This window comes from Cenococcum geophilum, assembly GCF_001692895.1.
Source record: "Cenococcum geophilum 1.58 unplaced genomic scaffold K441scaffold_2, whole genome shotgun sequence".
Lineage (NCBI taxonomy): Eukaryota > Fungi > Ascomycota > Dothideomycetes > Gloniales > Gloniaceae > Cenococcum > Cenococcum geophilum.
In genome coordinates, this window is record NW_027137560.1 from 3,775,545 (window position 1) to 3,789,520 (window position 13,976).

At 50.9% G+C, this 13,976-nt stretch overlaps 5 protein-coding genes across 5 annotated transcripts; 2 read left to right on the forward strand and 3 right to left on the reverse strand.

The window, feature by feature from the left end:
• The first annotated feature begins 61 nt into the window (after positions 1 to 61).
• Positions 62 to 1,685, forward strand: K441DRAFT_102236 (uncharacterized protein). The gene is made up of 4 exons (XM_067639911.1): positions 62 to 72; positions 394 to 988; positions 1,047 to 1,281; positions 1,331 to 1,685. Exons 2-3 carry the CDS (start codon positions 523 to 525, stop codon positions 1,274 to 1,276), a joined length of 696 nt encoding a protein of 231 aa, XP_067509949.1. The 5' UTR covers positions 62 to 72; positions 394 to 522; the 3' UTR covers positions 1,277 to 1,281; positions 1,331 to 1,685.
• K441DRAFT_102327 (uncharacterized protein) lies at positions 1,180 to 1,923 on the forward strand. The gene is made up of 3 exons (XM_067639912.1): positions 1,180 to 1,281; positions 1,331 to 1,436; positions 1,483 to 1,923. The coding sequence occupies exons 2-3, from the start codon at positions 1,391 to 1,393 to the stop codon at positions 1,800 to 1,802; spliced, it is 366 nt and encodes a 121-aa protein (XP_067509950.1). The 5' UTR covers positions 1,180 to 1,281; positions 1,331 to 1,390; the 3' UTR covers positions 1,803 to 1,923.
• Positions 1,924 to 2,653: 730 nt separating this feature from the next.
• Positions 2,654 to 4,165, reverse strand: K441DRAFT_692288 (uncharacterized protein). Its single transcript, XM_067652556.1, has 2 exons — positions 3,370 to 4,165; positions 2,654 to 3,290 (listed from the first exon to the last, which is right to left on the reverse strand). Exons 1-2 carry the CDS (start codon positions 3,854 to 3,856, stop codon positions 3,082 to 3,084), a joined length of 696 nt encoding a protein of 231 aa, XP_067509951.1. The 5' UTR covers positions 3,857 to 4,165; the 3' UTR covers positions 2,654 to 3,081.
• Positions 4,166 to 6,095: 1,930 nt separating this feature from the next.
• Positions 6,096 to 10,235, reverse strand: K441DRAFT_683796 (uncharacterized protein; the record flags this gene model as incomplete). The annotated part of the gene is made up of 2 exons (XM_067651725.1): positions 6,096 to 7,502; positions 7,557 to 10,235. The coding sequence occupies 2 exons, from the start codon at positions 10,233 to 10,235 to the stop codon at positions 6,096 to 6,098; spliced, it is 4,086 nt and encodes a 1,361-aa protein (XP_067509952.1).
• A 1,591-nt stretch (positions 10,236 to 11,826) lies between these two features.
• K441DRAFT_719399 (uncharacterized protein) lies at positions 11,827 to 13,242 on the reverse strand (the record flags this gene model as incomplete). The annotated part of the gene is made up of 4 exons (XM_067654025.1): positions 12,610 to 13,242; positions 12,369 to 12,574; positions 12,092 to 12,227; positions 11,827 to 12,008 (listed from the first exon to the last, which is right to left on the reverse strand). The coding sequence occupies exons 1-4, from the start codon at positions 12,827 to 12,829 to the stop codon at positions 11,827 to 11,829; spliced, it is 744 nt and encodes a 247-aa protein (XP_067509953.1). The 5' UTR covers positions 12,830 to 13,242.
• Between the last annotated feature and the right edge of the window lie 734 nt (positions 13,243 to 13,976).

The window sequence follows — 13,976 nt, forward strand, 5'->3', positions numbered from 1 at the left end:
CTACAGTTGCTTTATTCATACGTGCAACTGTATCTGAACAACTTGAGAAAGGTTACAGTAATACAATGGCAGGTTAGTGTAATCTCGTGAATCCCTGAAGCTCAGCTGTGCAAAGATCAATTCCTAGGGGCACGGACTAAATATTGAATTTTGCTTGCACACAGTTGGTACTGGTTCACGCGTCGGGGTTTACCGCAAACTTGACTTAGAAGAGTCCCAGGGACACCCTCAGAAGGTGCTCACTTGGGCCTGACGCAGAGTTCTGAACCATTGCACTCGCTGACTTCACTCCTACGTCATTGTCATCTCTTTTCATCCTATAAAGAGTAACCTAATGGATGCGAAGGGATGTGGAGGCGATCTCTTAGCGAATTACATAGCTGACGTTCATAGGCTGGGGTTGATAAGCTGAGTTTAATAATTACTATCGAACGGGCTGCGGTACATATCGAACGGGCTTACGGTAAAGAAATATTGTGGCTGTGCAGTGCATTTGAAAAGGGGTGAGAGGGTGTACTGATTATGGGCTGTGGTGGTTCAAAGGAAGCGGCCAACGAACCTGTTCCCCTGGAACCGGCGAGAGCAGCAACGGCTCGACCTCGCACTTCAAATCGACCTCCCACCAGCCAGAATCGACCTGCCTCTAAGCGACCTGCCTCTTCTCAACGACCCTCGTCTTCTAAGCGGCCTTCGTCTAGTTCAACTAGCTCTAGACGACCTCCCTCCAGCCAGAGGCCTTCTTCCGGTTCCAGGCGAACCGGCTCCGCCCAGGGGGGACGCACCCGGCCGAAGTCAAGCTATCGGGGGCAGCCAACAATCTACGAGGACCACACGCCCGAGGACAACGACATCACTCAGGGCATAATAGTGCTTTGTACACTCATAGATCAGCACGCAGAGCGCTTTTATGCCGCAGAGTATTCTTCCTATGTTCGCCGAACCATAGGTGAGGCCCTGGTCAACCATATAAGGGCTGGCGGTAGTAACGGTACAGCTCCGCATATACTCCCCCATTGACTTCATTTGATCTTACATGTAAACACTAGTGAGCGCTGTCCTAAGCGACCTCACCGGAAAGCTTGGGTCTTATGCCTCAAATCCTGCAGATGATCGACGTGAAGAACATATTGAGCGAATGTGCACATCTGCCGACAGAATTCAACGCATGGTACAAAAGCACCCGTCTGATTGGAGCTTTGGACAATTTGACCAGGGTGTATGGTTCCCAAGCGTCTACCAGGACGGAGATGTCGTTAAGGACCCGGATTGTGATTAATATAGGTTAGTAGCTAATCACTCGAGACGGTCATAGCATTCTAATTGTACACAGGAGGATACTTCTATTTCCGTTTGCAGTTCTCATTAATGTACGCTCTAATACGGGGGCTCCATGAAATCGGCCTCTGCACCTCCACGCGGTGGAGCCCGGGAACCTAGCAGTACTATCAGCGCTCCGTCAGGATCGTGCTGATAGACTACTAGAGCAAACGCAGAGACGTGCGTACGGCTGCGCAGCGCCGGCGCTGCAACGTGGTGGTATCGTGAAGATTTTTCACTGGGAGGGTGAGCCCCAACGAAAAACTCAACACAGCCATTACGTCTTCACGTACACGTCTAGTACACTCGAATCACGGCATCTACCTACGGCAGCGACCCCCTTCTTATGCGGTATAACGATATACCGTACGGCACCTACACGCAGCCAAACCGTATACACCTCGCAGGCGGAAGGCCTACGACGAGCCTCTTATCCAAACCGCCCCCTACTCCCTCTATACCTTAATCCACCCAGCATATTCTAATACGTAGTGCAGCGCGGGTCCATAGGGGCTTGGTGCACCCCTACAGTACCTGGTTGAGCGCGCTATTGGATGCAGGAAGATAGGGGATAGAGGCAAGGGAGGGTAATCAGAACAGGGAGCGTTATTTGGCTACATGCAGGAGGACCGCAGGCGACGCGGATACGCGTACAGGGCAGTAAGAAGCTAGGGGCAGGCAAACAACAACAACGACATCTAACGGCAATCTACGACAATATGGAAGCATGGAGGGCAGACGGCAAGATAGGCAATCAGGACACTCCCTTACAGGAGTCTCAGAGCAGCGACCTAACGGTAATTTTCCTCCCGTTGATGTAGTACGGGCATGCTACCTAGAGGGGTACATACTGTATTACCTCTCACGTCGCCCTTTTTGGAGGTTTTTTGTACCTGAACTTATCGGTATTCGTCTGCATGGACCAAGCTTGGGACCGCATCAGACATTAATCGAGATCAATATACGCTCTAATACGTAATAAACCAGCTCCTTGCGAGATCACTTACAATTGTATTATCCGATAATAACGTCCTGTGAGGGTGGCCCGTGCGCACCAATCACATATGGGCGGTAAGTCGTTCTGCCGCATCACCACAGGTCTCAAATGAAGTCACAAACATTGAAATATTGGTGTATATTGTATATAGAGCCTTATTCTTTGGAGTTGAGTCGATCTACGTGCTCCTGCCAATACGGGCCGTCTTTGCATAGTGGTATTCGATAGAGTTTATGGCGCAAGAAAGTTGATGCTCTTGACATGCATGCACGGGCCACATTTTATAGGACCCTATCAGTGCAAGGGATATATATTTGTTTTTCGGGGAAATGAGCTTCTGGGACTGTATATAGCTCGGAGCTCTGTGTACATACATAAGCCCGGATCATATATAATAAATACGTTACTCTTTGCAAGACGTCTTCATGGTTTCGTGGCTTTCAGGGTATAATTTGGGTATCAATCTACTACACGGTTTCTCTGCGCTTAAAAGCCAAGTTAATGAGGAAATAGAATTAACGCGCAAAGTAAGAACGCCGGAGAGAACACTGGACGGAACGTTGGACAGAAATTGGTAAACATGATTTAATAAAACGAAAGGTTAGGGTTGGAGGTAGATCTGGTCCATGAAGTTCAGCACAAAGTCCTCAATCCAATTTTATTCGCAAAGTGCAGACATCCTGATGCCCGCTCATCATATCCACCCGGACAAAAGAGACAAACATCCACCCAAAACAGTATTTGCTCGCAAAAGACCTCCCATTAACTTATCGAGCATTTTGGAGAACGCTGTTCAGCAACCAGGCGTGCAAGTCGGTATTCGTACGGCGACTCCTAACGAGAGGTATCGTGTGTCTAGCGACGGTGGCAGCCTTATATACCTTACTGCTAGGGTATGGTGATGGGAAACCATGGTGTCCTCCCTGTGCAGCGGCGATCCGGCGCGGGGTTGGGCTGCTCCAGTGGCAGTCGTCTGCTGCGCGAGAAGATCTACGTTAGCCTGACGGGTTCATCCTTGCGCATGAAGAGAGAAACAAGAAATCGGTTAGACAAACCTGGATGTTCCCAAGGTGCATTTGCGATCTGTCTTGACGGCGGAAGTCTATCTGATTCTATCCACGACGACTCATATCCATACTCCCGATTCTGCATCCCTATCAAGCGGGACCGAATTTGTGACAGCGTTACATGGCACTGATATATTGCACCCTTGTATGACTCTGCGACCGCCCGCTTTTGGAACACCCATCGAAACCGCTTTTGTGGTACAACCTTGTCCATGCCTTTCATTGATTTGTTTGCCTTCGCCAGCAAGACTTCTGCTTGTTGAACTTTGCCGTAGATCCATGCCATGTCGTCATTAGGTAGGTGGCCTGCCACTGCTCTTTGGAGTTTGTCCTTTGTCTCGGCGACAAGGTCGGAGGTGGACTTGATGATGTCCCTGTAGATGCCGATCTCTTCATGAGCACATTGGTACTTGCACCCTAGATCTGCTAGCGCAAGGGTGGAGATACAGAAACTGAGCGGGTCGGGGACGTTCATTTTGGATGCTCAAAGAGTATTGGCTGGCGTTGGTGTGAGAACGGCGGATCGGCGCCCGCGGAATCCAGTTCTTCGATGGCGCAGCCTTAGTTGCAAGGTAGAGGAGAGCTTGATGTGTGATAAAAGAAGTTTGCTACCTTGAGGCTCTGTCATGATGACGCAGGCCGCTGCTACGTGGCCCGGCATAATGATGGCTATCTCCATCGTCTAGGGTTGGCATGTGCCGGTGAGAGCGATGTATCGCTTAGAAGATGTCCTATGGGCCTGGCCGAGGCCACGATGGAGTGTATCATCGGGAGCACTTTTGGGTACCAAAAGCGATGTGGATGAACAGAAGTCGGGGAACTATTGACTGAAGATAGTTAGATCATACCGTTTTAAGTTTAGCGGCACTGCTGCGACACAGCGCCTGCAGGATTGGAAGATGTACAGCCAGTGACAGCATTACAACACTATCTAAGTATAAATTGTCACAGCCGCAAAGGGTCGCCAACGGCTCTCTTGGGCAGCACCAGTTCCAGTTGCCTTCTTATATACACCGATTCGACATGTGAGCTGGCATCACCCCTCGTTCAGCGCCTCGGGGCGCTTTGTGCCATAAGTTTTCAGGACCGCCACTGTAACTTTTTCCACGGGCCTGGTGTACAAAGTAGCCCAATAGGCCTTTCCGTATACGTTTCAGAAAGAACAAGGCAGCTAATATATTGTCGGTGTGTCTCAATATACGTTCAGCATCTGTCACTGAATGCCTCCTGTAGGACGTCAGAAGCCGATCCACATCGCAGCTATCGCGTGGCAGCAGCTAGACGAATAATCTACCTCAATCCTTTCCGGATTTTGCCACATGACCCTGTATCACCTCATGAGCCGCCTCGGAGACCTCAGCACTTGACTGCCCGGTTCTGGACAGAGCCGCCGGTAGAAGAGTTGGTTCCGGTTTCTTGTCAAAGAAGCTCTAGGGCACTACGCGGCACTAAGCCACTCGCCGTATGTACGGAATGGAAAATTTCTTTGATAGGACCACTCCAGTTACAGCTCGTCACGAGTTGGGTATCAGTGTAGGTTAACATATATCAATTAATTTTAGGCTACCAGAGCGACGGCCGCCCTTTTAGTATTTCTGGGGGCAAACATTGCCTTTTCATAGGAACAGTAACGCCATTTTACAAGAATATCGTTGCGTTTGCCTACACCAACCAAATCGTTGAATGTGGCCATTTCTTTATCCGAGGCATGGCCCGGGGCAAATTGCAACTGATGACCGTTGATTCTGACCGCCGCTCAGGGCAATGCGGTTACACTCTGCGACTGCCACATTGCCCCATTCTCGACAGGGAGCCAATTGGCTCTTTACTATGCAGTCATCATTCTATAATCTTCCGTCCTTTTTGGCGAATCGGGTGTTATTATCTCATATGGAATAATGAAAGCATAGTAGTAGAGTACGTACACCAGATAGAGTGCCCAAGAAGTGCGCCACGGAGATGAGCTGCAGCAAGAGCCCTGCAGGAGGCTTACGTGAAGTATACGTGAGGGCAGATCTTCACACTTTGACAGTCCCATTGATCAGCTCACCAATGCTATTCAGCATATTCTTCAGAAAAGAGGTATATTAATATCTCACAAGCCGCCTCTCCCACTCTAAAACCGCTCTCCAAAACCCGCGCATCTGCCAAAGAGCACTCTATCAACAGCTCCGACCTCGAATCCTCCAACCCACAAATCCAACCTCTGCAATGCGGGGGAAAATGTACGCTGCAAAACAGCTCGCTTCGACAAGTAAAACGGGTGCCGAGCCTGGGATTAAAGTGCGGTGCGGTACGGTGGGAATTATATATATAAAGAAGTGTGCAAGAACGTTTTCCTCCACAAGCCCGACTCCCTTCAATCAAATCGTAAACATAGTCAGACGAAGCAAGCGCGCGCGTGCGCGCGTCGTCATAAATCTCGAAACGAAAGACGAGAATAAAGTAGGGAGATGAAATAAGAGGACAGAAAACCGAGCATCCAAGAAAATAAAGTGGGTGGATAAAAAGGAGGGGGGCATACTCCGGGCTGTCGAAGATGCGGAAAGCTCCGTACCGACAATGAAATGAACCGTAGTGCGAAAAGAAGTCGTGGCAAAAGGAATAACCAAGCCGGGCTCCAAGAAAGCAAACCACCACTTTAGGGCCAAGTAGAAACAAAAATTGCATAATTATCATCCCACACATGGTATGCCGAATTCTCTAAATTCTTCTCATGGCATATCCACATTTGTCTTCCTTCTCCAAAATCTGGTGGCCGTGCGTTTGCCTTCTTCCTTGGCTGCAGTATTGGCAGGCGGTGCCCTAACTTCAGGAGGACCGGAAGTGCGGAGGAAGTCTGCGAGATCGTTTGAATCAGTCGTTGACGGTGAGTATGCATCCCTTGCCCCGGAAATCCGTGGCTGAACCTTAGGCTTGTTCGCTTTTGGAGCTGAGGCTGTGATGGTAGAAGAAATCACCGCAGGGTTTCCAGATGAAGATGGCAGTGCAGATCTAGTAGCTAGGGGAGCAGACGACGAGCCATTTGCACTTGATGAAGCATGCGATGAGCCATTTATCATGCGTGACCTGGAATTGGCAGCAGCATGCGCACCATTAGCTAACAGCGGCTTAGGATCATTCTGGAGGGGCGGCTCGACATTGCGTAGGAAGTCGATGAGGCTCTCTTCCTGTCTTCTAGATTTCGGAAGGGCAGTCAATAAATCCTCGTCCTCGTCATCTGTGTCGATGGCATAAGGGTCTTTGACACGGCGGCGTTTGCGCACAACCTGAGGTTCAGGCACAGTTAGATTACTAGCGAGATATTGAGGCGTATTCGAATAGGCTGGCTGGACCACGTTTTGTTGGGGTAAAAGTCCAGTTCGTGAATTGGTGGATGTGCGGTTTGATTGCTTAGAGTTTGTAGATATTTGAGAACTATAGGCAGATTCCAGTTGGCTGTTTTCTGGGGATCTGTCGTCGAGCATACGGTTAAACTCGTCCGAATCGACAGTAGTCCTAAATGGTGCGACCGTACGTGAAATTCTATGCTGTCCATCCAGGGAGTTGGGAGGTCCTTGACGAATGAAATCAATCAACTCCGCATTCCCATTGCCCGGACCAGCTGGACTGCGTGGCTCCATATGAGGTCTTACTTTAGTAGAAGGACCGTCATGTGTTCCGTTGACGGATCTGGATGAAGGACCAGGCGCATCCTTCCCGGTAATCTTTCTGCCCATCCCGCTGATAGGTGAGGTTTGCGCTCCAGGCTTTACGCTTGTAGCGGATGTAACGAAGGGCTGCAGAGGTAGTGGCCCTCTATCATCCCGAGGACCAGTTGATCGAATAAAATCAGCAAAGTCCCGCATTGACTCCGTCTGAATTCTTGGTTCCCTTGCAGCGAGACCACTTTTCCGGGCTTTAGTGTTACTTTGAGGTGGGCGAGTACTCGATACGGTGACTGTTTGCTGAGAAGTAACTGAGCTTTTTCCCTTTGAAACCGCTCGTGCTGAAACCTCTTGAGGCGCTGACTGGGCTTGTCGTGAGCTGGTGGATGGCAGTTGTGTAGCATCCACGCGAGGGTAGACCGTGACTAGTGTAGTAGGCTTCGGCGCTTCTACTTTCTTCACGACCGGGGGCTCCTAGCAAGCGTCAATGTAAAAAACCAGGATTATGTAGAACACGGGCCAACTTACGTCTATATCACGCATACTCTGAGGGGTTAGAGTATATTTGACTGTTTCTTCACCCCTGACAAGCGAGTCAAATTCCCTCTGTCGATCCTCCTCTGATAATCTCTCACTCAAACCACGTGGGTGGCCAATACTTGATTCCGAGCCCTTGGAGCTATGTAGAGCTGAATTAGCCACAGATACGGATCTTGTTGTAGAAGATGTAGAGGAAACGCGCTGTAATGCAGCACGTTCGGTAGGATAGCTCTCTGTATTCTGACTCTTTGAGCGAGTGCCACTGCGAGTGCTATCATTCGACTGCCTCTGGGATGCTTTGTCTAATACTGGAATTTCCCGTGACCGGCTGTTCGCACCATGTTGTCCGGAGCTCTGCGGCCGCGATCGCGGAATCTCAGTGATGCGATTCTCCAGCACATAGTTCTCTTGTGTCACGTCTATCCAGCTATCAGACTCTCGTAGCGAAGCCAAGGCAGGACTGCGAGAAGGTGTCGAGGCTGATCGTGGCTGTGGCAGCTCTTTCCGCTGTACGATTCTCTCAGACATCATCGCACTCTCGGCGGGACTAGGTGTCTTGTGGGCCATAGGGGGTGAAACAGAGGGACGGCGGGAAGCACGCTGCTCTAACCTTCGGGCTCGTTCTAATTCATTCTCATCGCCATGCTGCGCGAGGATTGTTGCAGCTGAATGCCCGTTCATAACGCTTTCGCCTGGTGGAGGAGTAGGCGCAGCAGGAATGGGCACATTGGAAGTACGGGCCACTCCAATTGCTTCGGGGTCATCCTCTTCATTGGCCGCTTGCGCGTCTTCGGGGAATGATTTAGACCTCACAGGGAGGACGCCATTAGAGCTTGCTTGTACCTCCTCATGGTAAGGCTTGGTTTCTGTAGGTTGCACGTCGCGCGAATCCGCTACCGCAACCTCAACGTATGTATCCTCTTCCACGGGTTGCACGTCATGAGAAGACCTAGTACTTTTGACTGGGTAGGTACGAACAATATCTGGGGGCCCTGGTGGTGAAATTGACATTCTCTTCGAGTGCAACACTTCCGACCCACCCCCCTCTCCGCTGAGAACTAGAGTCTCCACATCCTCATTATCATTTTCTGGAGATGAGTCGTTTGATGAGCTAGTCCCCACAGTAGTCGCGGTTGCAGCTGCAGCTAATGATGTCGCTCCGGCCAAGGCTCCGGCCAAAACTCCGGGTTTGACATTTTTTGGTTTTTCTTCTGATTTTCCTTGTTCGCCCAGTGGTTCTTGTGCTTCCAATGATTCTGTTCTCTGGGTTGGTTCCTGTTCTTCCACTGGTTCTCCCTCTCCAATATAGGACCTGCTGTCTGCCATCCTTTCCATGGGAGTCACAAAGTCAGGATCATCTACTACGGTATGAGACGGGAAGACAAAAGGAGTTAGTCCCGGAATGGGCATGGATGACGGACGCGGTCTGTGTGAACGTCTGAGAATGGTATCGTCTAGCAGAGATTGGGACGAGGACAGTATGAAGCTGGCCGGTCGTTGGGATGGTCTGACAGTCGGAGTTTCACTACTACTGCTGCCCTCATCGAACTGACGAGCCAGCCCGGGAACTTCGATTTCAGCTACATCGTTGTCGCTCATCGGAAGAGGTATATTGGCAGCAATATCAGTTTCGGTGACTTCGTGCTTAGGTACTTCAGCTAGAGACTGCGCTCTTGAAGCATCCCCACTTAGGGCCGACTCGGCAGTATCAAGGCTTGCCATATTAGAAAAACCGCGAGTTTGTCCACGTGAGGGGGTCGGTGACGGCAGTGGAGCAGTTGGTACTCGCACGCGCTTTTTCCACGTCCGCCAAAGCCTACCCAAAGTGGAGTTTAAGGCAACTTTCTCCACGTCGAATTCTTCGACGACCACTCGTTCGAGCTGCACCTCTTCGCCATCCATGGACTTCCGAGCTGCTTTCTTCATTTTCGCGGACATCCTTGCGAATGCAGCTTGGCCAGAAACCATAAGAGTTTGCTCTGCAATGTACTCTATCACTGACGTCAGGAAGATAGCAGCTGCCCAGGACACGAGCCCAAGTTCCTCATTACTGCCATCGTCAAGGCTGAGGGCGCGTTCTTGCTCGAGGTAGCGCTCTTCATCTTCGTCCTCAAATTCTCCCAGCCGAGTGTATACCATAATGCGCAGGCGAGTGCGCTTCCATACCATCTCGACGTCCCATTTCTCGAAGGGGTCTTGCTCGTTCTTCCCAGGAAACTCTTCATCATCGCCGGCTAAAAGACCCTGTAGTTCTTCATCGGCTGTAGTCATTGCCTCCCGCGCGAGCCTAGGCCTGAGGACGTCGGTGATGGCGGGCCGGATGGTGGTAAGTGAGGGCGACCGAGCAGTGGAGAGGAAGGAAAACAATAGATGGTCTAGAAAGGTATTGAGTAAGTTTAGCGCCTCGTCGGAAAAGAGGGCATTGATGAGGAAAGGTGAGGAGTCCTCATTGAAGTCGAACTCCTCACGCAGCTGCGCATTGTGGTGGTCGGTGACTATCTGCGAGGCGACGGAGGCGGCAATGTAGGCAGGCGGAGGTCGCACGTTGGTGGGTATCTGAAAGGAAGTAGAACCGGCGGCTGAAGGTCTATCACTGCTGAAGCTTGTGGCCCTGCTTGAGCGTGGAGAGGTAAACTCTGTAGCTTCGGAGCGGGTATGCCGGTGCATGGTTGGAGATGTCATGGCTCCAGGTGCAATGAGATTGCGCAGGTTGGGAAGTACGGCAGGGGGTGATGGATTTTGAGGTTCCAAAGTAGGAATCGTTCACTCCGGCTGGAGGGGGTTGGGTCGCTCGGCGACCTTGGCGGAGGGCGGGAAAGGCGAGGTAGACAAAGAAGAATCAAAGCAGCGCAAGAGAGCTGTGGGCAGTATTTTACGCTATTAGTTGTCCATTCTGCGACAGGAATTGATGAAGGGTGGCAGGGTGGTAGGTTGGGGGCGGTGATGGATAGGAGTTCGGGCGGATGAGGCTTTAGAAGGATTTGGTGGAAGAGCAAGATCCCAGCCGTCGATCTTGGGTCCCGGCCGCCTCGGTCCGCAGGTTAATTGGGCAAAAACCTCTGGTGAAGAGACGCCTCGAAAGAGCAAAACAAGTCGGCCTGCTGGGGATAAAACATGTGACGGAGAATATGTAGGAACCTGGAGTGTGTATATGCAGCCTTTTGGCGGCTCTCATGCCTCTCTCCTGAGCAGTCCCTGGGCAATGCTGTCCGTGGAGCTGTTGGACCACACGACTACACGTCGACAAGACTTGCCTTTCGGCTTGAGGGCTAAGGTGGGGATTCCGAAAGGCGACGCAGATCTTTCCATTACTCACTGCGCATGCTCGAAAATCTTCCTCATCTCCGCAGAATCATTGTGTGCGTTTTCCCCGGACCATCGTCTTGACTCGCAAAGTTGAGTCGGCCCTTGGCTACTGGGTCTACTGGGGTACAGTGTCCAGCCTGTGCTTGCGCGATTTGTTTTACTATTGGGACCTGCCAGTGGCAAGTTCTGTTGCTAAAATATTCTCTACAATGCCTCCATACCGAGTGAACACTATGGCTACGCCACCGTGAGGCTGACGGTCGTGCAGAGTTGACACGCTTACAGGTTTCAGATATGCATGTGAAGCCCTGCCGCTTCTCCGATTCGTCTTGAGAGAAGAAAACCGCCGACTTGACCGAGCTCTTACAGAAGGCTATAATACCTAGGACACGGCGTTAAAGTGGATGTCACTTAATGAGCATTTGACTCCCCGACTGACATAAGCGGATAGGGGTTGGTTCGCGCCGGACGTCTACTTTCTAGCGTATCTCGCTAGGTTCATATCTTCATAGATCGCAATGAATTCTCCGAAAAAGCAATATATTGGTTCTCATTCAGGAAGCCTCTTATGCTTTGGCTCCTTTCTCGTACATCACGCTTCGTCACCGTCGTCAACGTTCGATCATCGCAAATTCTGTGTCTCTGGAGCTTGTTTTATCGATTTATGCTGCGTCTCGCATTATCCAATCACGCCGAAGACCTAATCAGCTGACAAGCAAAATGGCTGATGGTCATTTCTACGAAACTTTCCCCTACAACGCTCACTTGATATTCATCCCACTTTAATAAGCCCGCGATCCTTAGGATTTAGAGAGTGGCTTTACGAAGATGAATCGTCAGACATTCGAAGTCCTAAGTACCTTGCCGCAACTCCTTCCGTAACGCCTGCACTTCCTCTCACAAATTCTTAAGAGCTACCACAGCTTTACTAAAGCCAGAGGACATTTACGTGCTACTCATACGAGTATATTTGGTTCGTTCCAAGGCCGAGATTAGCTGCAGGGGTGCTGACTGCCTCGCCTGGTCTGTGGGCCTCGTCCGTTCGTGTAACCCAGATTTCTCTCAGGATTTTGCCCCGGTCTGGCAATTTATCACCATTCATTTTGCTGACACAGTCCGAACGGAGTGTTAAACCTGCATAAAGTAACAGCGGCGGCCTCGGGCATTTTCTTCGACCTCAAAGAGGAGGGCTAGTCATAGAATGACGATCAATATACCTCGCATGGGCAAAGCCAAGTGGAAGCCGGGCGTGTATAATATGCGGAAGATGGAGCAGGGACCTCTGACGGCGTTCCGCAAGTAACACCGTTGTACTTGCTGGACCGGGCTTGGCAACTCACCCGTCCCAAATCTCTGAAATGCTGTTCAGGGCCCTCTCAGTGGTATCTGGACGGCAACCACGATCTCACGTTCTGACTGAACCACGACAATCTTCGGTCTACTTTCCGAATTAGTAAGATTTATTCTTATCTGGGAAAGGAAACGGACACTTACCTTCATGATCGTAGGGGAGTGCTCCGAGCTTGAGGCCCTTTGCTTCGCTTTCTTTTCGATTTGCGCCCAACCACCATTGCTAATATCCGCAAAGGGCCTCCAGTACCCACCCTTTGCCTGACGGTATTTGCAATCGCAACAGTAGTCGTTACTATTTGTGGACCCAAGGCTCTCCCGATACGAACATCCAGTGTGGCGTCCATTGACTAGCCGGGAGCGTATACACGGTTCTCCGACGAACCTCTCTCGTCCCCAGTGACGACATGGCCTATGAAAGACATGCTCGGTGTGGCACATGTTGACTGTGGTCGGATTGAACACCTCCTGTCGCTGCGAAGGCTTTTGTAAATCCAGCTACTTTTCCGGTGACTCTTTGCCCAGCTATAATAAGTAGCTGAAGAATTCAGAACAAGTAGAGGCAGCTGTGATTTGAGAACGGGAGCTACAGTAAGTCCCTCCATGGTTGTCTATTTATCCAGCTGAACAGCATTGTGCAAACAGAATAGTATTGCGCCCGGTTCAAGAGTGTTACACCGTAGTGCCAGCGCAGCTTAACAATGCCTTCATTATATTCGCCTCCAACCCGAGCATTGTTTGCGGAGCATCACTATGAGGGCAACAAGCCATCTGAGGTTTCACGATGGCTGACTGATTCCTCTTCGCAGGTTTCAGTTCACCCTATCAGCGGCAACCGGGCCGGCCGGCAACCTCATCATCGAAAACAGAATTGAAAGGAAGATTGAGGCCTGAATGATAATTCCAATTAGAGGATAAGCTGCTGCATGGTACACACGCTTCCCGCTGCAGGCAACCTTGTTGATCGGCCACTGATCTGGTACGGTTGATCGGAACAACAGCAGCGAATGCTCTGGAAACAGGGTATAAAAGAAAGAGTAGGAGTGTCGTAGCAAATGATGCAGCGAGCAGCAAACACGCCTTGCAGGCCGAAGACATTATTTCAAATCGAGTGGATGTGTTCCTGGGACTGCTTGGGCTATGGCAAACTGGGTGAAGTCGGATGTCACGTGAGGCTGTCAGTCGAGGTTACACCCTTCAAAACTCAGGCGAACTTGTCGGGCGTAGTCTGGTTACTGGCATAAACCCCTCACTAGTGTGTCGATGTGCGGAAGGCCCTGCAGCCCTGCTAAGGCAAGTCAGTTCGCCGGGACGATCCTTCACTGACCAGCCACTCGGCATTATTCTCCGTATTGCGTGCAGGCCAGCCGAGAAGTTCAGCCCTGGAGGCTTATTAGTAGCAGCTCTTGAACCGTCTACTTACCGGGAAAGTATAGTTGGTATGGAAGGTGCATGAGACGCAACACCTTGCTCACTTGGGGCACCTAACTCCCCACAATTCACCCACAGACGCCAAGGGTTGTTCCAGCTCCACGGTATCCTTCTTGAGGGCCACTAACCCCTGTGGTAACTCCTGCTACGCCTAGCTCGGATACTAACCGGCTGACACGACTACTTGGCCATGCCGTCCCAGAGCCTCCGAGCCCTCACCCACCGTCCTATCAGAAGGACGCCTTCCCTGTTTCACCGCTCAGACTCCCGCCCGGTCAGTTGCGTCCTGCAGGTACACGGCTCTTACCACCAAGCCAAGGT

Excerpts from the sequence above, each read along its gene's own strand:
- K441DRAFT_102236 (XM_067639911.1), top strand. The coding sequence starts at position 523 with ATGGGCTGTGGTGGTTCAAAGGAAGCGGCCAACGAACCTGTTCCCCTG. Across the intron at positions 989-1,046 it reads AAGGGCTGGCGGTAGTAACG|TGAGCGCTGTCCTAAGCGAC; the intron begins GTACAGCTCCGC and ends TGTAAACACTAG.
- K441DRAFT_692288 (XM_067652556.1), bottom strand. The coding sequence starts at position 3,856 with ATGAACGTCCCCGACCCGCTCAGTTTCTGTATCTCCACCCTTGCGCTA. Across the intron at positions 3,291-3,369 it reads TGCACCTTGGGAACATCCAG|CAGACGACTGCCACTGGAGC; the intron begins GTTTGTCTAACC and ends CTTCTCGCGCAG.
- K441DRAFT_102327 (XM_067639912.1), top strand. The coding sequence starts at position 1,391 with ATGAAATCGGCCTCTGCACCTCCACGCGGTGGAGCCCGGGAACCTA. Across the intron at positions 1,437-1,482 it reads CGGTGGAGCCCGGGAACCTA|AGCAAACGCAGAGACGTGCG; the intron begins GCAGTACTATCA and ends ATAGACTACTAG.